Source organism: Solea solea, chromosome 16, assembly GCF_958295425.1.
Source record: "Solea solea chromosome 16, fSolSol10.1, whole genome shotgun sequence".
Lineage (NCBI taxonomy): Eukaryota > Metazoa > Chordata > Actinopteri > Pleuronectiformes > Soleidae > Solea > Solea solea.
The window spans coordinates 3,792,296-3,817,244 of record NC_081149.1 but is presented as its reverse complement, the minus strand read 5'-3'; the positions used below and the strand labels follow the sequence as shown (position 1 = coordinate 3,817,244).

At 42.2% G+C, this 24,949-nt stretch overlaps 1 protein-coding gene and 1 long non-coding RNA gene across 3 annotated transcripts; one reads left to right on the top strand and one right to left on the bottom strand.

The window, feature by feature from the left end:
• Positions 1–6,656: 6,656 nt before the first annotated feature.
• On the bottom strand, positions 6,657–20,761 carry hoxb9a (homeobox B9a). The gene is made up of 2 exons (XM_058653564.1): positions 19,128–20,761; positions 6,657–10,157 (listed from the first exon to the last, which is right to left on the bottom strand). The coding sequence occupies exons 1-2, from the start codon at positions 19,756–19,758 to the stop codon at positions 9,922–9,924; spliced, it is 867 nt and encodes a 288-aa protein (XP_058509547.1). The 5' UTR covers positions 19,759–20,761; the 3' UTR covers positions 6,657–9,921.
• LOC131475441 (uncharacterized) lies at positions 19,308–24,385 on the top strand. Of its 2 annotated transcripts, none has more exons than XR_009242506.1 (2): positions 19,308–19,397; positions 21,764–24,385. It is a non-coding gene; the product is annotated as an uncharacterized LOC131475441 (long non-coding RNA). The 2 variants fall into 2 exon arrangements; XR_009242507.1 differs by lacking the exon at positions 19,308–19,397 and adding an exon at positions 21,468–21,671.
• The last annotated feature ends 564 nt before the right edge of the window (positions 24,386–24,949 follow it).

The following is a 24,949-nucleotide window of genomic DNA, read 5'->3' as shown; positions in this document are numbered from 1 at the left end:
TGCCGTCATATTCTTTTATTGCAGCCGCACCGCATTGAATCCTCTCTCTTCTCTCCCCTGCTCTCCTTTCCCCTCCTCTCCCTCTCTCTCTCTCTCTCTCCCTCTCTCTCTCTCTTCCTCTTCGCTGTTTTTACAACAGTCGGCGGCGGCCGCGGCTCCTTTCAAGCCGCGAGCATCCGCTCCCGTCTCCCTCGTCACCCCCTTCACCACCTCACCCTCACCCGTGAGCTCAGACACCCGGTGCGTGCAGCACATCCTGCTCCTCTCGTGCTGTTTGTTTCCTTGTTTGAGAAGAAAAAAAAGTGTGCAAAACAACTGACGTGAGAAAGAAGAAGGTGAAGAGGAGGAGGAGGAGGAGGAGGAAGAAAGAGAAAGAGCTACTGGGAGCTTTATTGGCCTGAAGGGAGAGATACATATCTTTTCTCTTTCTTTTTCTTTTTCAAATAACACAAACAAACGAAACCGAACCCCCGGCGGCCTGTGCTCTGACCGACAGAGTCCACTAGTGGTTTCACAATTACAGAAGAAATAAATGCGGGGAGCCTCATATCTCCTGTGTGTGTGTGTGTAGTGAGATTTGTGGCCGTGGAGCACGCGGCTACTGTGAATGCAGATGGACGTGAATCATTTGGAAGAAACGGGGGCGATCGGTTGTGTGTTGCCGCTTCTGCCTCAACCGTTTTCAGAGTAATGGGCCAACAGGGGCTGGAGAGAGCTGCTCGGCAGAAACAAACACCACCGATCCATCTGATGAAAGTGGGATTATTTACTCTTTATATTCTTATTAGAAATAAATCATTGTCGTTATTATTTAATTTTCTTTTAAATCTACCTTTAAAAAACACTATTTTTAAAGCATCGGTCTTTTAATATATGTTTTTTTTTTTTTTTTTCCTTTTGCACAAAAGATTACACAGATGTAAATAGATTGAAAATAAAATCGGGACATTTTATATGTATTCATTAATTTATTTTTAAATTCTGTAAAATGCATCTGCAGCGCACACCCTATACCACTTTAAGTATATTACAGTACAGTATATATATAAGTATTTTTTTTGTAGATATATATATATACAGTGCTTTAATAATAACAATGATAATAATAATAACAACAACAATTGACTTTGTTAAAATAGTACTTTTCTTAACACACTTTATTTACACTGTCATTGCTTGTAATAATTATGTTTTTTTACACACAATAACAATCGTTTTATTTCGAGTTCAAAATACGAATTTAACAAAATTGTAACTATTTTGGAAAACAAAAAACTTTATTATTATTATTATTATTGCTAGCATTATTATTATTATTGATATTCTTGCTAGCATTATTATTATTATTGTTATAGTTGTTATTATTATTATCATCATTATTATGTGTGTGTCCGGTCATGGGGGAAGCTGTAGCACGTGCGCAGAGCAGCAGAGGAGGATTTGGCTCGTCGTCCACACTGTTAATGAGTCCAGAATGGCTGATGTGATCTGATCCATACAGCCGTTTGTATCAGCGGGACCATAACTCTTTTTGAGGAAATTTATGAATATGAATGATATTCTCTGCTGCTGCTGCTGCTGCTGTTGCTTGATGAATTATAGAAGTGTGTGTGTGTGTGTGTGTGTGTGTTCGTGTAAAACAGCTCATTCAGATTGAGACAGACAAGAGAGCGAGAGAGAGAGAGAGGGCAGCCCTCTGCTGCTCAAACATCCACCCAGTGAGAGTGTGTGCGCGCGCGCGTGGACTCAGTTATTATCTCTGGACTCAGTTTTAATATCAGAGAATAAAGTGAAGACATATTGGAGTGGCCACATTTGCCTGGCTTGAAATATGAATTTTGCCAGCAGCTGCACGTGGTTTGTCTTGTGCAGCCCATTTAGTATTTTAGTATTTGTAATATATATATATATATATATATATTTATATACTTATATTACTGAAATGATGATACCTGCATTTTCCCCCATCTTTATTTTAGCTGCACAGTTCAATCACTGCACAATGAGACAATGTAGTTGTTTCTTTTTATATCCCATTGCCTCACAGCTGCCATATCCTCACAAAAAGAAAACCATGGTAATATTGAAGGAGTGGGGGATGTTTGCAGTGGGTGGTGTGTGTGTGTTTATCTCTGTTTTAGCAACATAACCTGCACCTCCAACAACTGACTCCAGACCAGTGATTTGCACATTTCAGGAATGTTATGAGAACCAGACTCAAAGGATTAGACAAGAGCTCCAGCTTTTAGTGCAAGCTGCAGAATGACTTTTGTTTTCCACACATGAACAAAGATCATTACAGCAACAAAGTCATGTTTTCATTACAGAGAAACCGAGAAAACCATGTGATTCTATTATTTATTACTTCTCATGTATCATTTTCTCCATAATTCATATTTGGTATAGTATGGGGCTTTTAAAGGATCTTACTAACAATCTAATCATTAACAATTTACATCAGTGGTTCCCAAAGTCTGGGTTGAAACCCACATATAAGTGGCTGGAATTTTTTTTTGGGCCCCAAACACATTTTTATAATTTAGCCAAACGTTTACAAAAGCTTTTGCTTTAAACAAAGTTGTAATTTCTATACCTAAATTATTAATTCATCTGTTGGAATTCAGATTTTGCTTGATACAAATATTGCTGTAAATGAGTTGTTATGTTATGCACACATTTATAAAAAGTGGGTCAGATAATGGAAAGTTTGGGAAACTCTGCTTTACATCCAGTAAAAACGTGGTCATACGATGATAATAACTATGGGAAACAGAATAATTGATATGATATTTATGATTATTTCAACAGTAATTACAAAGTCACAGCCTGGTAATAACATTATAATATTTAAAGGAAGGGTGGATTCCACATGGTAATTATCAGTGTCATTATTCACTGATTGTTACCTGTATCCCCATGATTTAGGTACTGCCTGGATACTTTAACACAAAATCACCATCGTATAATTGTTACCAAGCTGGAAGTTGCATTAAAAATAAGATGGTATTTCCATAATATTACTTCATTTTTTTAGTTAATGCCATTATGTCACTGTACTTTAATGTAAAGTTTTGTCTTAACCTTAAAGTATATATTATATTATGTGCTCAAAATAGATAAATCCATATTAGTTAGACATCTGGACGATGCCCTTCAACTATTTAATGCATGTGGGAGAAAATGTTGATGTATGAGTATAAAACTGCATCTACAGCCGCCTCTTTCCCTGCAGCAACACATTTGAAATACAGCCACCTCTCACTTTGCCCATAATAACAGTCCTGCTGCTCCTATTTCTTCCTGCTCTGACCATGAAGCCCCCCTGGTGTTTCTCTGCCTCCATAAATGCACACATACAGCATATACAGTATATATATATAAATAACCTAATGTGTTCTTGCATGTTATTGTGTGGGGCTGCTTCTCCTCGCCTGCTACCCTGGGACTGCAGTGAGCTGAGCGGCTGCTGGAGGCAGAGCAGCAGCAGCAGCAGCAGCAGCAGCAGCAGCAGCAGCAGGATCAGAGCAGGGCTTCTGGATTTAATGAAGCTCCAGCCTTCCTAGACCTTTAGAGAAGTATCACAATCATCTGCCACAATTCCACAGATGGTTTATGGGGCTGCTTTGTTGGGGCCTGAGCCCAGATCTGCTTCAAATCCTGCGGCCTCATTGGTTGGGCCCATGCAGCACAGCAGGGATTGAAGGAGAGAAGGGCAGACTGTGCCGAAACATTTTTTTACTCCTTCTCACCGAGGCTTGGGTTCTCTTTTTTTTTCTTCTGACTAACAGAACCACGGCTTCACGTAATGATCACACTTCATTTTAACTTTATCGGCCACATTAGCTGCAACTCTAAACTAATCAATGGTTTTATTATGTAAGTGATTAGCTGATATACAAAGATCGTTTTTTCTTCTTCAGTGTATTTGCCCACAGCTATCTCCTGCAGACACAGATAAAGGTTTATATCACACTCTGGTGAAGTGTGTGTGTGTGTGTGTGTGTGTGTGTGTGTGTTTGTTACCTCTTTAGGAACATTTCTGTGGTAAGGTTAGGGTTAGGTATTAACTGGCTATGGTTAAGGTTGAGTGTAAGGCCTTGGGTATGCTGTCCAAATTAATGGAAGTCAATGTACGACTTAAAACAGATAAGATTATGAGGATTTGTGTGTGTGGAGACCAAAACCTGGTCCTAATGAGGCAGAATGTCAATTCTGAGGAACTGGCTGAGTTGAAGTTGTGGTTAGGTTAAGGTTAGGGTTAGATATTAACTGTCTAAATGAATGGAAGTCAATGCAAGTCCAGAAATATGATAGTGTGTGTGTCTGTGTGTCCTCTTTATGATATTTTCTGTCATAAACACTGACCATGTAGTGAAAAACCTGACCAAAACCTGATCCCGGTGAGGCAGAACCTCTTCTCTGAGAAACTAGTTAAGGTCAGAGGTCATATGTGAATGGTGGTTATGGTGAAGGTAAGGGTTATGCTGACCAGATGAATGGAGGTCAGAGCAAAGTCTCAACAAGAGTAGCTGTGCATGTGTGTCTATGTGTATCAAGTACACAAGTGTTTCACAGCACGCTACAATTCATTTTAGGTGGATTATTTTATGCATGTATAGACACTGTGACATGTGTAGTCCAGTATAATTTTGCATTGACGTATCAGTAACTGTTTATGAACTGATCACAGATAATAACCACGAGTACACACGTTTGTTTTACAGCTATTCCATATAGTGTGTTATCAGCTATTTGTGCGTGGCCCGCTAATGAATTCTTAACAGGGATGTTAAAGCTAAGTGTTACAGAGACAGATGCTGGTGCCACTGCTACAGCACCTATTAATCCAGCTTGTACCGCTGCACTCCTGCTGCTGCTGCTGACGAGGCTCGATTTTTAACTGGAGCTGAGCTGCGCTGATATGGCAACATTTATCGGGGGTCCTGCAACTTGGGCCCAGAGCTGTATATGTATATATATATATATATATATATATATATATGTCTATGTGTGTATATATACATAGACATATTTGTATATATATATATATATATATACGTATATATGTATCTATATCTATATCTATATATATATATATATATACACTCACAGGGTCACATGTTCAGTAAAAAAAGATGATGTATGTAAAACACATGCTAGCTCTTGAGACAGCAATTATTAAGTCACAAACAATTTTATTTTACATACAACACATACAAAGTTTTTGAATGAAAGAATGAAAAAAAAAACATTTCTGTGATTTTATTGTGTCTTAAATCTGTTCTAAAAACATGAACATCTTGAGTTTTATTTGCTCCTTTTCATAAGAACAATTTGAATATCATTGGTTGTAGAGAAAACATCTGAGAACTTCATCAAATTTTACATAATTCCCTGGTATTTTATGGATGAAATAACTTATTGATTGACTCCAAGGTGCCTAATCTAATGTCACTTTACCAGTGTGTGAAGTATATGTGAGGAAGAGGAGGATGATGAATTAATCTGCCTCCTGTCAAAGGCCTGTAGCTGATTTTGCTCAACTTATTTACGCCACTGTATTTTGTAAGTTGGCGATAATGCTGTCACTTCGAGAGCTCTACATTTTCTCAGGTGATACTTGGTATAAAACGTTTTAGATAATCAAAAGTTGGACAAGCCTTAAGACAAATTTCAAATAATGCTGCTATACACAGTATATGTCTTGTTAAATTAACTTAATTAAAAAGGGTGTGGTGAGATGGTGTGTGAGGAGGAAGTGGAGGTGTGTGTTTGTTGGGGGGGGGGGCACCTTGAGGAATTTAGACACATGACCTCAACAATTGTAGCTGCAGCCCTGCAGCCTGCAGACACTGAGTCCACTGCTTTCTGCAGCTTGAGAGTCTTGTTTTGCACAGACAGCAATTGAAATAAAAAAAAACTGTCTGTGTGTGTGGTTCACTTTTACTGCTTGGTACAACTTCATTATAACTATATTAATATTATTATTGAAGATGTCTCCATCATCGTCATCATCATCATCATGTGAGAGAGAGGCCTGGTGGGAGGAAGTAGACTCAGCGTCTATATCTGAGTCATTTGGTGCAGAGACACAAACACAGGATCCTCTGCGGGCTTCACGAGCTCCTAATGGATGGATGACGACGCCTTTAATGAATGCACTCATCATCTATGTGTGTGTGTGTGTGTGTGTGTGTGTGTGTGTTGGGGGTGGGGGTGGGGGTGGGGGGGCTGTTTAGGGCTTTATGACAGTCTTTTGGTGTTGCAGCCAAACAGACGCCCCCTCCTCCTCCTCCTTTAAGCATCAGTGTACAACTGGAGAGAGACGCATATTTTAAACACATGCTGCTGGCTAGTCCCGCTTCTTCCACTCCCAGCCTCCTCTTCCTCTTCCTCCCCCCTCCCCCTGCCTCCTATACCAGAAACCAAAAAAGAAAAAAGAAAAAAAACACATTCTGGAGGAATCTGACAAGAAGAAAGCTGAGCTGCTGTCTCTGCAACTTCTTCTCTTCTCGTTCCAGCCACACTGACACCACACAGACCAACAGATACAGGAAGCTGCATGTTCTCTCATAACACCCCCCCCCCCCCCACACACACACACCACCACCATCACCCCCCATTCCTTTTAATAAGCAATGACAAGACATTGGATGGTTACTGTAAAGTCAGCTCTTTAATAGGAATCCAGCATCAGCAGTGCCATTGCACGAGGAAACAAAGAGACACAGAAAGAACACAGAAGAAAAGAGAGAGAGGAGGAAACGTACACGAATCAGGGACGTGGGGTCATCTCACGTGGAAGAGGGGATCAGAGTGAGTGGAGCTCTCCTGCTCGTCAATAATAAAGCCTCTACTGTGGCCACATGGCTTAGATTTGTCTCATGAAAACAAGAAGGGACGAAAAAAAAAACAACTCAAGGAGTTGAGGCCATAACAAATCTAGAAACAAATCTATGAGACAGAAAACTAAACAGGGAATAACAGCTAAAGAAATTAGAATAATCATAATTTAAAAATGGAAGCATTGCTTCGTCTTGGGCTCAAAGCCAAAGTTAGTGTCCACTGTTCAGACAGGAGGAGCTCATCAGACTGACCATCATTCAGACAGTCGGCACAACAACAACAACAACAACAACAACAACAACGACAACATGGAAACACAATCAGAACCTAAGTAACATAACGAGGAACATTAAAAAAGGAACATGATGTATATTTATACAGTAAGATGCCTTGTCCCAAAAAGAAAACATATTTGAACTCATTCCAATAAGAAAGACAGACGAGGTTACTAACATTATATACATAAACATAAATTAGGAATGTTTCCTACCCAAAACTTCTACTTAATCTTTTTTTTCTTTTCTTTATGTTCCATTAACCTTCCCCTCCGACACCTTTAACACACATAGATCTAAACCATGAAATAATAACGTCGCAAAATGACGCGAGACTTTGAGGCATGCGAGACCTATGTAAACATTTTTACTCCTAGAGAGAGGATTTGATGCCGCTCAGTGTGTGTGTGTGTGTGTGAGGACTGTCATATAGGGCTGTTTGTGGGATAAGAGCTAGTTTTGTTGTTAAAATTAAAAATAGGTTCATGTGTTTAATCTTTTCTTTTTCTACATTTTATTTTATTTTATTTTTTCTATTGTCTTGAGTGGTTTCAAACCATATTAATTGTGCTAATTTCCTATGCTCTATTTAGAATTATGTTTTTTTTTTTCGTTTTTTTTTTTTTTTCCTGAGTCCTGATCCTTGAAAAGAGGATTATAGATTGGAGGATTAGATTATGGATTGGAGTTATGCAATTAATTGTTAGTCTATAATGGAATGCAATATGTCTATGAGTGTCCTCACTAGCATTGCTGTACAAAAGTGTGTGAGTGAGTGTGTGTGTGAGTGTATGTGTGTGTGTGTATAATTTAGTTTTACTTGTAAATGTTGCTTGCGCGCGCGCGCACACACACACTCAATATTCGTTATAAACGCTGTAAACGCCATAAAGCCAATGTGTTGTTTATGATCCGACCATAAAACTGCCATCGGACGCCATTTAACTGCGCAGACACTTCAAATAAGGCCACGGCAATCGCTCGGCCTTCTAACATGTACTCTCTCTCTCACACACACACACGCGCGCGCGCACTGGCATCAGTGGAACTGCACAAACTCCTCACCAGATAATAATCCTCCGAGCTTATTACATGAAGACACAGATGCACAGACCCAAAGTTACATGTTGTGCGCAGCTGCTTTGTCCGTTTTATTCATTAATTATTTATTTTATGCAGAAGTAAAACCTCCGTACAGGAACAAAAAAATAACATCTAATAATAAACCCTAAACATGTGAGCACATTTCATATCTTCAGTCCCAGTTGCATTCAGAAACTGTTGTGGCTCTGGGCTATATGTACTTCCTGAAATGAGAGAGAGGGAGAGAGAGAGAGAGAGAGAGAGAGAGAGGGAGAGAGACTGCCTTGCATAGCAGATAATACACAATATAGTTACTGTATGTATAAAAATAGAGCTGATTCTTTCTTAAAGTGTATGAGTGGAGACTGGGAGATGGTGCCAGATTAGCTTTTTTTTTTTTTTTTTGCAATATTTCATGTGCTACACTGGCATGTTGCGCAACCATTTGAAAAATCAAAAGGTATAGAATAACTTTATAGGGTAAAACCTAAAAAGAAGGAGCCGGTGTGACACCAAAGCGCGCAGGGTCAGGCAGTTTGAGATGAAGCAAGTCAATGTTTATCTGTTGTTTTTCGTGTATTCTGAGCTGCGTTCTGCGGCTGGTCAAGGCAACGCTCACTTCAATAAATCACAAAAAAACTGAGGCTTTACAGGCCAAATTGTGAAAGCAATGAGTCCGGGTTGAAATAAAAAAAATCTGTAGACTTGTGCCTCCTCTCAGTGGTTCGAGGCTGATGAGGCGACGCGGGAAGGACGATTATCGATAGCCGATACAAGTCGCGGATGAGCCGCCGCCGCTCCAGCAGCACATAAAGCATCCGGAGACGCAGCTGAAGTGTCGGGATTTACAATATCGACAAAAGACTAATCTCATCCCACGGTTGCTGAGTCGGGTTAAACATGGCGACGTCCAGCCTTCCAACTCATCCTCCTCCTCTCCGGTATCTGTTCATTACTTAAACCGACAAACAGGAAACAAACGGCGGCTGTATCATCACCGACCACCGAGCGGCTTTCTAATCAAATGCGACCATCAATGAGGGAAACAAGAAGGGGAATGATAGTGTGTTGGTCCAGCCCCTCCCCTCTGCTTATTAATGGTCATGTGAAACTCGGTTTCAGCACCTTTGCGCGCGACGTGACAATAAATAACTAATAAGAAAGAAAGAAAGAAAGAAAGGGAAAAAGACTCTCTCTGCATGTGCTACCCCACCCTTAAAAAACCCACCCCCGGCCCTGACTGTTTTAGCGTCACTATAGGCGGTTTGCGGCTTCCTTGGCCAATTATCAAAGCCTAATTCATAGCATACTGTAATTAGATGAATATGCAGGACGCTGAAGTCACTCAAACAGTTTCATGTGGAGTCGAAGCCATTTGACAGGGAACTGGTCCATGAGAAGGAAGTGGAGGAGGAGGAGGAGGAGAAGGTGGTCTGTGCGCACTGACGCAGAGGATTCTACAGTTCCACAGCCTCCTTACATCGTCACATGGCGTGGGTGCCTTTAATTGGGGGATCAATAAAGCAATTGACCAGTTTTTAGAGTTTGGACTGAAGCTCACATGGTATAGTGACTCTGGGTTAGGTGAAATTAGAAACAGCGGTTATGTTTACAGTCGTCTTGAAGGCCATTTTGTGTTGTGTGGACATTACAAAGAGGAAGGGGGGGATTTGGTGTCGGTGACACCGTACGAGCGTACGTAAAGAGAGGTCAGTTTTTAGTCCTTGGGCTGCTCCTTGCTCTGTTTCTTCATTTTCATCCTCCGATTCTGGAACCAGATCTTCACTTGTCGTTCCGTCAGGTTCAGAGCGCGCGCCACCTCGTGCCGCCGGTCCCGCGTGAGGTACATGTTGAACAGGAACTCCTTCTCCAACTCGAGCGTCTGGTATTTGGTGTACGGGCATCGCTTCTTCCTGGAGGAGCGCGCGTGGAGCCAGTTGGCCGAGGGGTCATCTGAAGGGAGAGCGAGAAGGCAAAAAATAAAACATCAATTATAGAACAGGGATACATTTGCGTAAAAGACAACCCCGTGCGTAACAGTTGCAGAACCATTAAAACGTCTTGACTCTGCAATTGACACTTCGGTGCGTAAAGTAGGTTTATGGTGTCAGCGGGGCCACGCTGACACAAATGGACACCACGTGAAAGACAGACGGTCTCTCCCAAGACACTGAACAAATGTATTTTAAAATGGAAAAAAAAAATGTCTAGGGGAAAATGCACAATACGCATTTTCGTTTCAATAATTAAAACTAAAGCAGTAATTCAGCGGGAGTCAGATGTCACGACATGCAATCAGTTTGAAGGTGACCTTCAGAGTGAAACGAGAGCACGCTGCCACCATCGGCTGACGAGATAATAGCAGGAAAGATAATAAAGCACATTTAGAAAATAAATAAATAAAACAGACACCGAGGTCTTCGCTTGCCTTCTTTTTTGTTTGTTTGCGTGAGAATGATAATCACATCGCAGCTCTGCACGCACACACACACACACACACACACACTGTCACTGCATCACTTCTGATTGCTCCTAAATTAATAAGCGTCAGGGAAATTTACGGCCCCGCCGGGGTTAGAGGAAGAAAATACTTCTTCTGCTCATCCTTCGCCCTTCATTGCGCGCGCATTCACTGTGATTCATTGTGATTTTGAGTCTTAAGGTCTGTCTTCTGAGCGCGCACACACACACGGACACATGAACCGACTCATAAATAAGCGCGGCATCTATTAACACGAGGTTATGAAAGAAGTATTGATACCCAACTCAATTTTTTACCATCGCAGGCTCCAGCTGTAACAAATGTATTTATCACACTGGGTGTTCTTCTCCTTTTTGTCTTTTCAGATGAGACAAAATTACTTTTTCCTGTCTCCCAAACCCCACCAACCCCCCCAAACACACATACACACAAACAACCACCACTTCTACCCCACCCCTCTTGTACAGCCTTCAGACCAATGTAATTAGCACAGACTTCATGTTTGGAACTCATGGGTCTGGTTTAAGAGCTGGGAGCTGTCTGAGTTTACCCTCTGCAAAGCAATAGGCATCTCAGCTATGAGGCAGCTTGCTGTGATCCTCAGGCCCTTTACAGGACAACCCCACCCTAATAGTGATAATCGAAAGCAGACCTTTGCCCATTTTTTGATGCTATTTACCTGCAAGTGCTGCCTTCTTTTAATTACAGTTGTGCAACACAAAAGCAAAACCGAACCCATTACAGATTTATTCTTTGTACACACATTCATCTAAAACACATTCAGAAATAGAGTGAGAGGCGAGGGCTGGTTCTGCTTGGTTTCCACTTTTACATCTTCTAAATAAAACCTTTAACCAAATCATTCCATGTGGTTAGGTCAGGCTCACAGAGTCAATCACAGCTCAGCAAAGCCAACAAAGAGCCTCTCCCACTGGCTCAACAGACTGTAAAATAAAATAAATTCAAATAAAATTAAACAAGACTCGGTTCTTGGTTGATAGGGATTGTCATTTGAAATCGTATCTGAAAAGACAAATACAACGTCGAGGTCAGCTCACTGGTCTTGGAGAACTAAACAGAAACAACTCAGTCGATCAATCAGCGTTTTGTATGACAGTGTGAACAGCACGTCAAATGGAATTCTGATTTTGGCCACATCTAGATGTTAAAGTGACTTAAATTGAAAAACAAATCAGATCCCATTGGATGCGATTTCTTTTAAAGCTGTTATTTCTTGTTTTGTCTTTTATCACTGACAACCACGTCAATCAGCAATGCAATTCCAAGGCTGCTGCACAATCCAAGTCTGACTCCAGGAGGAGAGTCCACTCAAGATGTATCAGTTTAAAAAAGAAGTTTGATTTAAGAAGACTCAGTGTTTTTCTTATTCTGAGGTCTTCCTGAGGCGATGAGGCCAAGCAGACATGTAGTCTAACGTCACAGTCAATTCTGGAATAAGTGACATCTCAGTTAGTTTGTGAAAACCTTAAGAACCAGAGGCCGCACCATCTTTGCTGAGTGTGACCGCAAAATAAATAAGAACATTTTTAAAAGAAAAGACACAGAATGATTGAATGATGCCACCAGGAGCAGATCAGCTCTGCAGGGCAGACACTCATACTGGAGAAGTTCTGTTCCGGTGTTAAATCTTTGCCACAGTCCTCGGGCCTGTGATGGCAGAGGAGAAGATCTTATCACCCACGAGTCTGAGCTCCAGCACCTTTTGACGCAATGTGAGCGGAATTTGAATTGGTGTCGCTCCCGAAGGAGCCAGGCTTTCCCCCACACTGATGCTGGGTGGAGGCCTCGTCTGTCTTCGATTTCACTGGCAATATGTCACTGCCTTGACAGCAGTGCTCGCTGTAATGCTAAGGCAACTCACACAACTGCATATGACATTTATAACAATGTCCCCTTTCTCCTAGTTAGGCACAAAGATCTGTTCTGTGTGGCACTGTGGGCAGTTATGAGTTTATGTTTGAGGAGATTCTCCGTTGGATTGAAATGCTACTGTACATGCAAATGTGCAGCCTCAACAGTCAGTTCCACAAGTTCAATGGTGAAAAATCACCCTTGATTCAACATGTTAACATTGTACATGCAGTTTTCAGGGGATGACAAACAAATGGTTTTACTTTTGCTAAGCCGTTGCATGGCTGCATCAACTGACGTGCACATTTAAATGAGTGGTGTCTATGACTGTCATTCTGAAGGGGAGCAAACCTTAGACATGTTTGATTTTCTGACTATTATCATCATATGAATTCAGTATGTATGCAAGGACAAACCCTTGACCTGAGCGAGCTTAAATTATTTCATGACACCATTAAAGTTCAGGGGGAACAAACAATAACACTTTTCTTGTTGTAGAATATTAAAGTTTTATAAGGATGGAATATGATTGATTGGGACAGAAACTCGACATGACTTAAAAAGATTTATGGGTTTGCTCTTTAAAAATATCCAAAAGCAAGAATACTGTCAACCATGTTTCATGGATGTGAATCGATTCATGCTGGAATTCTGCTCCACTCAAACAAAGCTAACGTTGTTGGTTTGCGCTGATAATGAGAAGTCTTGATTGTATTTCCTACAGAGATGCTGAGACTGTGCTGGTTCAGGGTTTGAAACTCAACTAAAATGGCTGCCAGTGATGTACGCTGCATCCCCCTGCCTCTATCTGTACGTGGATCTGACAGAAAAATAACAAACCCCACCGCATTCGTTCCAACCAGCTGAGTTAGTCTGCAGCCGTCGTCGGTAAATACGTCCTTAATACCCTCTGGAATCAATTTCCTCCCACATGGCCTGCATGTAGACGATCGATTTCATCTCAAAGTAAAATAATGTCTGGTAAGGAGAAGAGGTGAGCTGAGGCCGGAGGGTGAAGCATGCAGGGGACCTCTGTGCTGCTTTTGTCATGCAGTAAAATGGGTGCTTTGCATCCCCTGGGTGTACAAATCTAATCAACGACCGTTTATTACTGTGTACATTGTGATGCGACCGTGGCTGTCACCCAGGGAGATGAACCAGCTGAGGAATGGGATGAAGACTCTAAAACGGCGCTTACACCTAACGGTTTAGAAGAGTATATACCGTGACGTGTGACGGCCTGATGTGATAGCTGTGTGATGTCACACCAGTGCAAGACTGTGTAGCCCGTCAGTAACTTCCATGAAGAAGTAGAATGCCATAAATAAACAAAAGGGCAACAATGGAGCACATGAAGGATTGTGTGTTCTTTCTTCTAGGCATGAGGCTGTTTGTCGCTCGAAGCAGACAATCTTAATTGTGTCCCTAGATTCTCTGTGGACAAATGGACAGTGTGTGTGGCTCCGTCCCTTTTGTCCCAACGGAAGGGTGCGAAAAACTATGATAGTAACTTTCACTAATTTTTCACAATGGAAATTCGGAAATTAAGCAAACTGAACCAAACTGTACTGTCAGTGGAAATTGGGCTGCTTCATTTCTAACTCTCCACATTACGGTTTTGAACACAACAACCAGATCTGGCTTGTGTTTCCACCACAGGGTGTGTGGGCCGGATGGTGAAGGCTGAGTCAGCTACATAAATGACACCGTGACATCACACCAGCACAACACAGTGTACCCATCGATAAATTCCACAAAGACGAGCAACACAACAAACTGTAAAATGGGTAACATCGATTTACAGCGTAAATTATACACAAACAATCTTCAATCTTTGTTGGTCTTTCTGTCGCAATGCCCGGTATTTAAAGATGGCACGTTTTGCATTTTCCCCTACAGTCCCATGGAAAGGTTGGAGGGTGGACCACTGTGCTTGGTAACCCCAACAAAAGGTTGCCAGTCACTGGGATAGTACGGATTATTTTGGTAATCTTCTCAGCGTCTGACAATGAAAATGCAACAAAATGTGAAATACGTGCGGCTTAATGTGAAGTATCTGCATGAAACAGCATGTACTGGTGGTGCAGATTGTACACATTTGACTGGAAGGCCTTTCCTTGATGTCACATGAACAGACACATGGAAGAAGAGATTGATTTACATGTAAACTGCATGTTGTTGTCCTAAGGTGTCTTTGCCTGTGCGTGTGTGTGTGAGACAATGGCGATGAATGCATGGAAACAGGGACCAAAATGGCCACAAGACTAATATCACAGCCCAATCTCTTTCCCCTCGCTGTTTCTCCTTCCCTTTGCAATTTCACCCTAATAGTCCCAGAAACTGACCTCTCATATATCCCAAAGGCACGTTATTACATTTCCTGGAGTCGTATTTTATTCTCCCGCCAACGCCACCCCCACACACACACCCACCCACTTCAAGCCTTTCAGTCCTCCCCCCCCACAACACCACCGCAGCCACCCAACAGCAACGCGCCAATTAATGAGGGTTGTTCACCTGGCATTGTAACTTAATAAACTTCAGGGGTAATAACTTTCTCTTTGTGCCCGGCAGCAGCAGCAGCAGCAGCATCATCATCAGCAGCAGCAGCAGCATCAGCATCAGCACAGAGACTGGAGTGTAACCTTGTAGTTTACTCTGGATGACTGCCCAGCACCAGTAACACAAAGGGATCCTGTAGCTGGGAGCTGGATTTCACTGGATGTGATATTTTTTAAAAAGTATGATTCCCCCGATGTTGTTCACACAGCAATCACTTTGAACGCCCCATAACTGAGGAGGACTGAGAGTACGTTTTTTGTCTGTTAAATTGTGTTCTGTCCACGTATGAAACACATGTTTCTTGAAGGGTTTTATTGTCCCACGTCACCTATTACATCTAATGTGTGTCATTTTGCTAAGCTTAGCTAAGCTGCCACTGCTATAGACTCATTGCCACTGGCTTGATTGGGTTTGTTTGGCCCTACTGGCCCCCTTTGTTCGGGGTCCCCAATGTGTCTTGAAACGCCCCTGCTTCTGGCTGTGCCTTGTGAAATCACTCAGAATAAACCAAATCCTGAAGAAAAATGACACAAATGTAAATGTACAGTGTGTGGGTTTTAGTGGTGAAAGTACAACTGAGTACTGCTCTCGTAAAGTCAGTGGATCTATGGTGGGTTTCAGGAGACATCAGGAGACTCCTGCTATAGGAACAGGCAGAGTCTGTGGAGGAGAGCCCACTATTTATGTAGCTATAAAGACAGTTTTAATTTGACTGAAGGAAAACACATTATATGCCAATAAAAACATGATTGTTAATATTATATTGCATTTCAAGCATTAGTTTACCTCCTAAACCCGACACACTCTGCCTTTAAAGGGACTGTTTATGAGAATTTTTACAATAATGAAAAAAATATATGGGCCACACATTTGTGCAAAGGCCTATGTGATGAAAACGAAAGCAAAAAAATCTAAAGTTTTCTGACATGGGTTTTTAACATGTTGCAACAGTCTCACAAAGCCAATTAAAAACAGGTGTAACAAGCAAAATGTCTATCTCTACATTCCCTTCAATGTGAGCAGAGTAGGTGGTGTAAATCTCAGCCGTGAGCTGCTTTGATTAAACTACAGCAGCTACCAGTCTGAGGCCACATGGACCATGTTGTACTGAAGCGATAATCATATGGCTTGCATAGATGTTTGCACCCATGCAAAATGGCTGCCAGGCGAACAATAGAGCAAATGGCTCCAGTAAAAGCTCCCAGTAACCTGCCAAAGCAGCCCAGTGCAACACATGCAGGGGGAAAAACAGCAACAGCTCAGAGAGAAGGATGTGTCTAAACGGGCCATGTTTCATGCCACACAGTCAGACTGGCACACGCAGTGTCACTGGTGGAAAGTCCAATAACTCAGGCTGGAGGCTGATGGGCTCCATCTAACCCTTAACCAGCTCTCCTCCATGTCTGATGGATGGCACACTCAGTTGGTGTAATAAGGTGACTCTGTGTGTGTGTGTGTGTGTGTGTGTAGCAATGAAGTGTGCATATCAATGTGTGTGCTTGCAATTTATTTTTCCTTCTTCTGAAAAGGCCAGAGGAGGGAGGGTTCGGGTGATTACTCTCCCGCGTTTTCGTGCGTGTGCACACGCAAAATAGTACGGATTTATCCAGCGAGGTTTGAAAGAACCCCTTTATATGCATCCGCCAATTCAAAACGGAGAGAAATTTAACATAAAACATGAATACATTTAATAATGACCGCATGACTTCACCCCCGTCTCACTGGGAACAACATGGAATAAAGCTTTGGAAAAGAAATGACGGACCGAGCCACAGAACCGCGCGCGAACACATGATAGATTCAGTATTGCTGTTAGTGCGAGTGATGGCTGAAAGGACTCGAACCCGTGTTCTGCGTTTTCTGGCCAAACTCTCGACGGCTTTATAGCAGCGATTTCATAGCAGGTGAATTATTATTATTATGATTTTTATTATTGCAGAGTGAGCAGATGGATAAAACAGACCTTTAAACGTTAAACCATAATATTATATGTAAATCTACAAACAATAGTGAAGTATTATAAATATATATCCCACCACAGATGAATTGAAGAAGGTTTTATGCACTTTAACTTTAAATGTTAATTGATGAAAATAGAACAAGAACGAAAGCAAGAAATATGTCATTATTGTTGTATTTATTTGGAGACAACATCACCTCACAAAATAATATGATTTAAAACATTATTGGCCTATATTTAAGAACACGATGCTACAGTCATACCCTTGTCTTCTCTGCAGTCACACGCTACTGTGGACATTTTATTTGTATTTGTACTGTTATTATTGTTATTATTATTATTGTTATTATTATTATTATTATTATTATTATTATTATTAGAGTCACGAATTGTCTACTCTACTGAAAACCAATGTGTTTCGCTGTGCGCCTCTAACCCTCCGCGCTGGTGATGGACTGTCTCATTCCTTTTCTTTATGATTTTTAGAAGAAGACGGACCGAGCAAAACGCTGACTTATGGAGGATCTCACACGCGCGCGGATGGAGAGAATGGAGACAGGGGGCGCAGGCGCAGACAATGAGCTGTTTCATCCTTGTTGTTGTGATGATGTTTGCTCCAGAAATGTGTCGCTTCAGAGGAATATTTGGACAGAAATGTGACACAGGGCTGATTGCACGCGCTCACATACACATATATATATGCACACGTGGCCGCGCTTGTACAGAGAGGCGTAATGATGGAACGTTGTTGGCCGAGGAATTCATATCACAGCGAAGCAGACAACAGTGAGGCTCTGTTGTTGTTGTCTGACTGGTCTCCCACAAGCTCAACACCACATACACGTATGCTCAGCTACTGAGGGACTGCACTACAGGAACGCCTGTCCATTACTGTCCTGCAGCTCGTTTGTAATGTGAAGCATGTGTGACTTTTGCTCCGGAGACATTGTTGTTGGCACGAGGAGCTTTGAGCGCAGACGCAGCAAGAGCGCATGGATGTAAATACGACAGCGACAACAATAAGAGTTCCATCGGTCATTCTTATAGACATGGGACTGCACCCAAATATAGGTCGCGGGGCTTTTTCTTTTTTTGGCATTGCTCAGTGCATTAGTTGAACTTTATCCAGCCTTTTACTTAACATGTGTGTGTGTGCATAGCGTGCATATAATCACGGTGTCACTCACTGATGAAACACGTATTTTATGAAAATGGATTTTTTTTCCCGATAATTGGGTGTTATATAATGACAATAACAAAAGTCCGAAATGTTACATTGTGCACAGTTCTGGTGTTGTCTGGTTTTCTTTGGTGAATTCTTTAAAAAGACGCACCTCACAGAAAACGTTTGTCTGTGTGTGCACATAAGGATAAACGCACCAGTCTATCTTCAAATAAGGCAGTGCGCATGTTCCCACTATAAGAAGCATCCTGATGCCAAACTCAGCAACACCGTCTGCTCTCAGACTGAGGCATTTAAAGAATGAAGAAGAAATGATTCTAGTCTCTTAACTTTTTTTATATTTTCTGTTTTGCTCAGTGACTTGGAGCACCTGCTGCGAGATAACCCCCCACTCCACCCACAACTTTTAACGCAAAAGGCTCTCAATATTTCCCCGTCCTTAAACTCTCTGTAATGATATGTTCTCTGCAGATTGTGCATGGAATAATGTGCTTGCTTGGGGTTGATGCCACACACTATAACGACCCAGAGTAGTTGTTTTTTTGTCAAATCACGAATCTAAAGTTTGTGTCCATTTTGGTTTTAGGATAATGATTCTTTGTGTGTGTGCCACATCAGTAAACTAACACAGAATATAGGTCACAGTGATGAAGCATCTCTGTGTTTAGTTTGTTCTTACGGAAGCCCGCTGGTAACACACGGATGATTCGGGGTCCAAAAACCCTGTAAGTGTAGGGAGCAGAAGGTGGGGGCACTTTGGCTCTCCGGCTCTTTGTTCTTGTTTTATGGCGGCATTAAAAGCATTTACAATCTCACACTCCACGCTCGCTCTCTCGCGCGCTATTTCCTGCTTTAATAACTTACTTTGATCAATGCCGTCTTTGTCCTCACTCCCCTCACAAATGTCCTTATTTTCGTCGAACCGTGCTCCCGCGATGGCGGTTGGATGATGGCTCGCGGAGGTCGACGCCAGGATGTATGTGGTGGTGGTCTCGTGCTGGTGCTGCTGTCCGCCCAGTTTGGCTGAGATCTCCCCGCCGAGGTGCCCGAGCTGCGGCTCGAGCTTAACCTGTCCCGTCTGGCCCTGTCCCGGGACAGACTCGGAGCCTCGCGGAGGGCAGTCCAGCCACGAGCGTAAGTACCGAGGGTCCGCGGCGGGCACGTGCTGAGTTGGGATGTAAGGGTGGTAGACTGTGGGGAGGCCACTGGCACCATTGTGCGGACTGAAGGGGCTCCAGGTCGGAGAGAAGACCGGGGGCTTCGGCTGGAAACTGCATGATGGATAGGACTCGGGATGAGGATGCTCGGCATGCGCGGCGCCTCCTGGCTGCCTCCCTCCCGCCGCTGCTGCCGCCGCTACCGCTGCTGCTGCGGCGGCGGCGCTGGAGCCGGAATACTGGACGCTGGGAAAGCGAGTCGGGGTCGAGAGTTCATCGCTCTCGTGACTTATGATGGAGTCCACGTAATAGTTGCTCAAAGTCCCAGAAATGGACATTCTCGGACATTATCTGCATGCGAAAAAACGCCCGCGAGTTCACTCAGCAGAGAACAAGAAGAGAGACATGACGAGATTTTCCTCTCTTCCTCTCTCTTTTTTCTCTTCCTCTGTTCGGTCCTGTGCTCGCTCTCCCCCTCCCTCCCTTTTCCTCTATCCCTTTCTCTCTGTGTGTCTCTCTCTTTCTCTCTCCTCTGGTCCTCTTTCCTTCCTAACAACTTGCTCACTATAGTGAAACAAAGTGCTACAGCCCTCAGTCTCGAACCGTGCAGATGAGGAGGAGAGGGGGGTTGTATGAGTGTGCGCGTGTATTTGCGTGCATGTGTGTGTGTGAGTGTGTGTTGGGACGAAAGAGGGGGGCTGTGCGCGAGGCGCAAACTGATTGGCCGGACCTTTTCTTCGAGGCCGATAAAGCGTCAATGGAGCGTAAATCAATCCTCAACGCTGGCCTTTCTCCCTCTCCTCTCTCTTAATAGATTACCCCCTCTCTAAATAAATTGTCTTGTTTATATGCAATATGCAAAAAGGACAGTTCTTCAGCGTCGAGCCTGTGCATCTTATATGGCTGCTGTCAACTGGCAATTATACAGAGCCGTTGCGTGTATGCGTCGTCTAGACAAGCGCGGTCCCTTAACGCAGAGCGCACGATTTTTTTTAGTTAATATTGATTTACTCAATCTAAACACACGCGCGTGCTTTTTTCCAGCTTATTTTCCTCACATGGTCCAACTTCAGCTTAAATCACTCACGGTCCGCTGTCTAAAACACCATTAGTGTAAATAGCAAAGATTCTCTCCATCCGAGAACAAGACACACAGTGACACTCGCACCTACAAGTTCAATTATTTAGCCGCTCTCTAAATCCGCTCGGAAGGTTTTGTATGCTCCGAACAAGCGCCTGACACTGTTTTATTGGCAGATTAAGAGTCATTTTTTTGTTAACGAGCGCCATTAAATCCGAGTCCTGCGTGGTTCTGCCCCTTGTCTTAAGAGCGCAAACTACTTCAACTACTTTTTGTGCGTGTGTGTCGGGGTCTGTTTTAATACCATAATAAAATCTTACATGAGGGCGGCTGCTTTGGTTTTTATAGGGCTGATATATGGCCTGTGGTGGTGCGGACCGTAAACGCGACTGTGAGGCTGTTGCAGCCTTTACTCCCCGGTCGGGTAAAGGGCGCTTCTCAGTCAGCGGTCAGACCGCCATGAGTGCGCACCGCACGGGCCTGTGGAGACCCGCTGGAGGTGTCGGGGTTCGGACTGGATGCTGCGACGGAACGGCAGGTCACCTCACCTGGCTCTGGATACAAGGGAACCATGAAGAGCAGCAGGCTAGACTGGAGTGGCTGTGTGCGTCCAGACACTTCCCTGCTGACCTTAATCAAAGTCACCGGGATTCTAAGTGTTTATATTTCTTCATAATAATCACAGACGCGGAGTCTTAGAGTCTTTGGGGAAGGCGCGACGCTGCTTGCCGCGAGGCGCGGGGCTGTAAATCTGAGCTCTGTGCGTATGGCACACACGGTTATTTACGACAAATAAATGTGAACTACGCGTTGCTTATGGGGGCCAACGTCTTTATTTATGGGGATGGCTGTAGTGCAGCGTTCAGGTCTGCTGTGGAGAAATGATGAGTTGGAGAGGAGACAGACAGAGCGGCTGGTTTTTACACGTTTCAGGAGCAGCAACGCAAAAAAAACTAAAAAAAAGAAAAGAAAAAAAAACAACTCCAAACATCCAGCGCCCGACTTCCCCCTGGAGTCCGTGTCCACTACATTCCTATGTCCTTCCGGCCTGAAAGACCTACTTTCAGCTCCAGTTGGATGGCAGCGAACCAGTAAGGACCAGACTAGGAAGTAAAAACGTTATTAAAGCATAATGTGGCACATGTGGAATAGATGAATTCGTGCGTAAAGGTACTGAATAACGGTGCCAACTGAGTAACTGTAGTTACTGTTGTGTAAAAAAACAAACAAATGTACAGCTTCACTATTTTGCTCTGTTTCAGAATTCATCAAGGATTTTTTTCCTGCTTCGTCACTATTACCACCCTGACCCCATTGGCCATGTTTGCAACATGTTTCGGGCAGAAACAGACTTTGTTTTCAACTCAAGAGATGCTCAGGATATTTTTCCAGTCAAAATGGCCTCCCCTCAGACCGCAGCCTGTGGGAATTTTAATTTTCCTTTTCTTTCTCTCTCAGAGGGCCTCCGCCCTGAAGATTGGGCTGCCAACCAGACATCGCGTTAATTGGAGACACTGGTGCAGAGAGAGAGAGCGAGAGAGAATGAGAAGAAACCTTGAAGACATTATCTGCAAACCGCCTTCATTTTCTTTACGTTCCCTCTTTGCTTGAATAGCAGTGACACACACACACACACACACAAAAATATTCTGAGAAAATCATTTCATTATCTCTTTTTTCACACGCGCTCATGTTTTTCAAGTTGAAAACAGTTTTCGTGAGAGTTAACGCACAGGAATTTGGTCTCATTAAGACTCAAACAATGGTGGAAATGAAGTAATATACGTGTAGAGTATAGCCTCGTCACGTGTTCCTGCTCATTACATTAGTGGACAAAGAAAATAAAAGCACCCTTTAAAACGTTTTGGGGGATTTCACACACAACTCTCAGCTGATGCGATTTGGCTAAATTTACTGAGAGATAATTGTGACCATTTCAAATGACGTTTAAGGTTTACGAGCTACCAATAAAAAAGTACCTACAGTCCAATAAAAGAGCATTTATACTCTACTTTTCAAGCACAAGACTTAACTTTTATTCCCTCATAAGAAGTCAGTGAACGGACATAAAGGACGTTTAATAAGAAAAATAATGAGCTGTGAAGATTTGAAGTAACACAGTCGAAGCTGTCAAAGACAAGACGAGCTGTTGATTTGAAATACCGACATGTGAATTCCAGGCAGCAATTTCCTCCCCTTTTTTTCTTCATGGAGTCTTTATTTCCACTTAAGGGCCTGGATTTAGAAATCATAAATTTAGACGGTGTTTTTAATTACACTGTACGCGCATCCACGAGGTTTGTGTGTGTGTGTTTTTGAAAGTGAAATATTGTCTGCAAAAAAGCGCAGCGATGTTCGTGGAACAAAAATATCCATAAGAGTATAATTAGTGAGGCATTGTTTTAGACTTGTTGGAGTGCAGAATAACGCAGAGTTTCTTCATGAAAAATTCACTCATGTTACTTGAAAAAAATAAAATAAAACAGCGCCCTATGACAACAACAACAACAACAACAACAACAATTATCGTGTAAATCTTGGATCAAAAAGGGTAATCTTAATTTCCCTATGTACGAGCTGTTTTCCATTATTGTTTATATATTAAAGGCAACATTATTTCCACGAAATCAACTCCAGTTAAGCAGTGGCTGCTTAATAACATACCACGCAATGCAATCTGACAGGGTTTCCAATATTTTTATTTGGGATAATACATTCTACATATGGGATTTAATTACCAAATATTACCGGACATACCGCGTGTTGACAGATCGTTTATTTGTTTGTTGTTGTTTTTTTTACTCAGATGACTTAAACTGTGTTCGCGCCGCCGCGCATGGCCTATAATTATGCTTCTCTGCAACTGGTAAAACTGTACAATAGCGAATTTTATCTCACGTTTTCATCGGACGAATTATTTTATTTTCATCAATATCAATATATTTTTGAGAAAATAAAAATTGTAAAATCAAAGTCTGTCAAACTTGATTATAAAAACTATTCTCATTTTGTGTAAATACCTTTTTATTTTAAATGTCAGCAATAGATGTAGACCTATGGTATATTTGAACGTAAACAGTATATAACAGGACATTTCTGGATCTGTAATGGTTCTGGAATATCAGTGTTACCATTCCTACAAGGTCTCCAAATTGTATATACTGTACATCCGGGTGTAATATCCACAGTCCACAGGCCAATAAACCTAACAACAACAAACACTTAAAAGAACACCATTAACCAGCCTCATTTGCAGGAGCCTTGACTGAGGCTTTCTGTTTTGATGACAGCGCCTCAGCAGATCCTTCTAACAATAATGGCTCCTGAACACGATAACCCGCTTGATTGATACACGCGATATATTTTAATAAGAGCCACAGCTCGCGGGGCCTCGTAGATCATGTTCAGCATCACATCACGTCTCAGCTGAAAAGTCCTCCACAGGCGCGCGAGTCTCCCCGAGTCTCTTTACAGCTCAGATGCTAAAGTTGTCTTTGTAAACCAAGTCAGGAGAGGGTTGTTAACTGACTGTCGGTGCACGTGACGACGTGACAGCAGGGAGAGTGAACTGTAACAGGACTGAGGAGCAGCAGCAGCAGCAGTAGCGGCGGCAGCAGCAGCAGCGGCAGCAGCAGCAGCAGCAGCAAAACCACAAACGCCCTGAGACACATTTCATGGACAAGAGTCCAGCTGCTGTGACGACCCCACGTCCATTTTTGTCCCTCCTTACTATAGAGGATATAAAACCAAATACTTTATTAAAAATCTACATAATTAAGTGTCACTCATATGACGTTAACACAGCTGGGCACGTGTCACATGACTGATAATCAATTAATTACCTTTTTTTTGGACTGGACATTGTAATAAATAAGCATATACTAGTCGCTGCTGTCTCTGGATCGTTATCTATTTTCGATTTAGATAGAATTCGTCTCACTTTAACCGTATAGCCTTTAAAATATCTATGCACTTAAATATTGTGACATTTCATGACGTGATCACCATTGAAATATGATTTCAGCCATGTCACTCTTCTCACTAGATAAATAAACCTGTGCAATACTTCAAAAATAAGAACACAAATGAACATTATTGAATGCACTAATACGCATTTATTAGTATTTTTAAATAGAGGTTTAATAATATTAATTATGATATTAATCCATGTATGTTTAAAAACGTACTGACACAGTAATAACTGCTTATGTGAGTGAAATAAGAATTGCTGAGCTATAATTAAGCATTTATTAACCAGTGTTAACGTTTATTAATGTCTCTTACTATATTAACAAATGATACTATTGGTTATGGCTAAGTAATGTTTATGCTCTGTTAAACAATACTTATGGGTGCATATTTTACACTTTCAAATCAGAGTCACAAAGAGCAAACATTGTAAAGTAATACTTAGCAGGGTTTAAGTAATGATTATTTAGTGGTTTTAT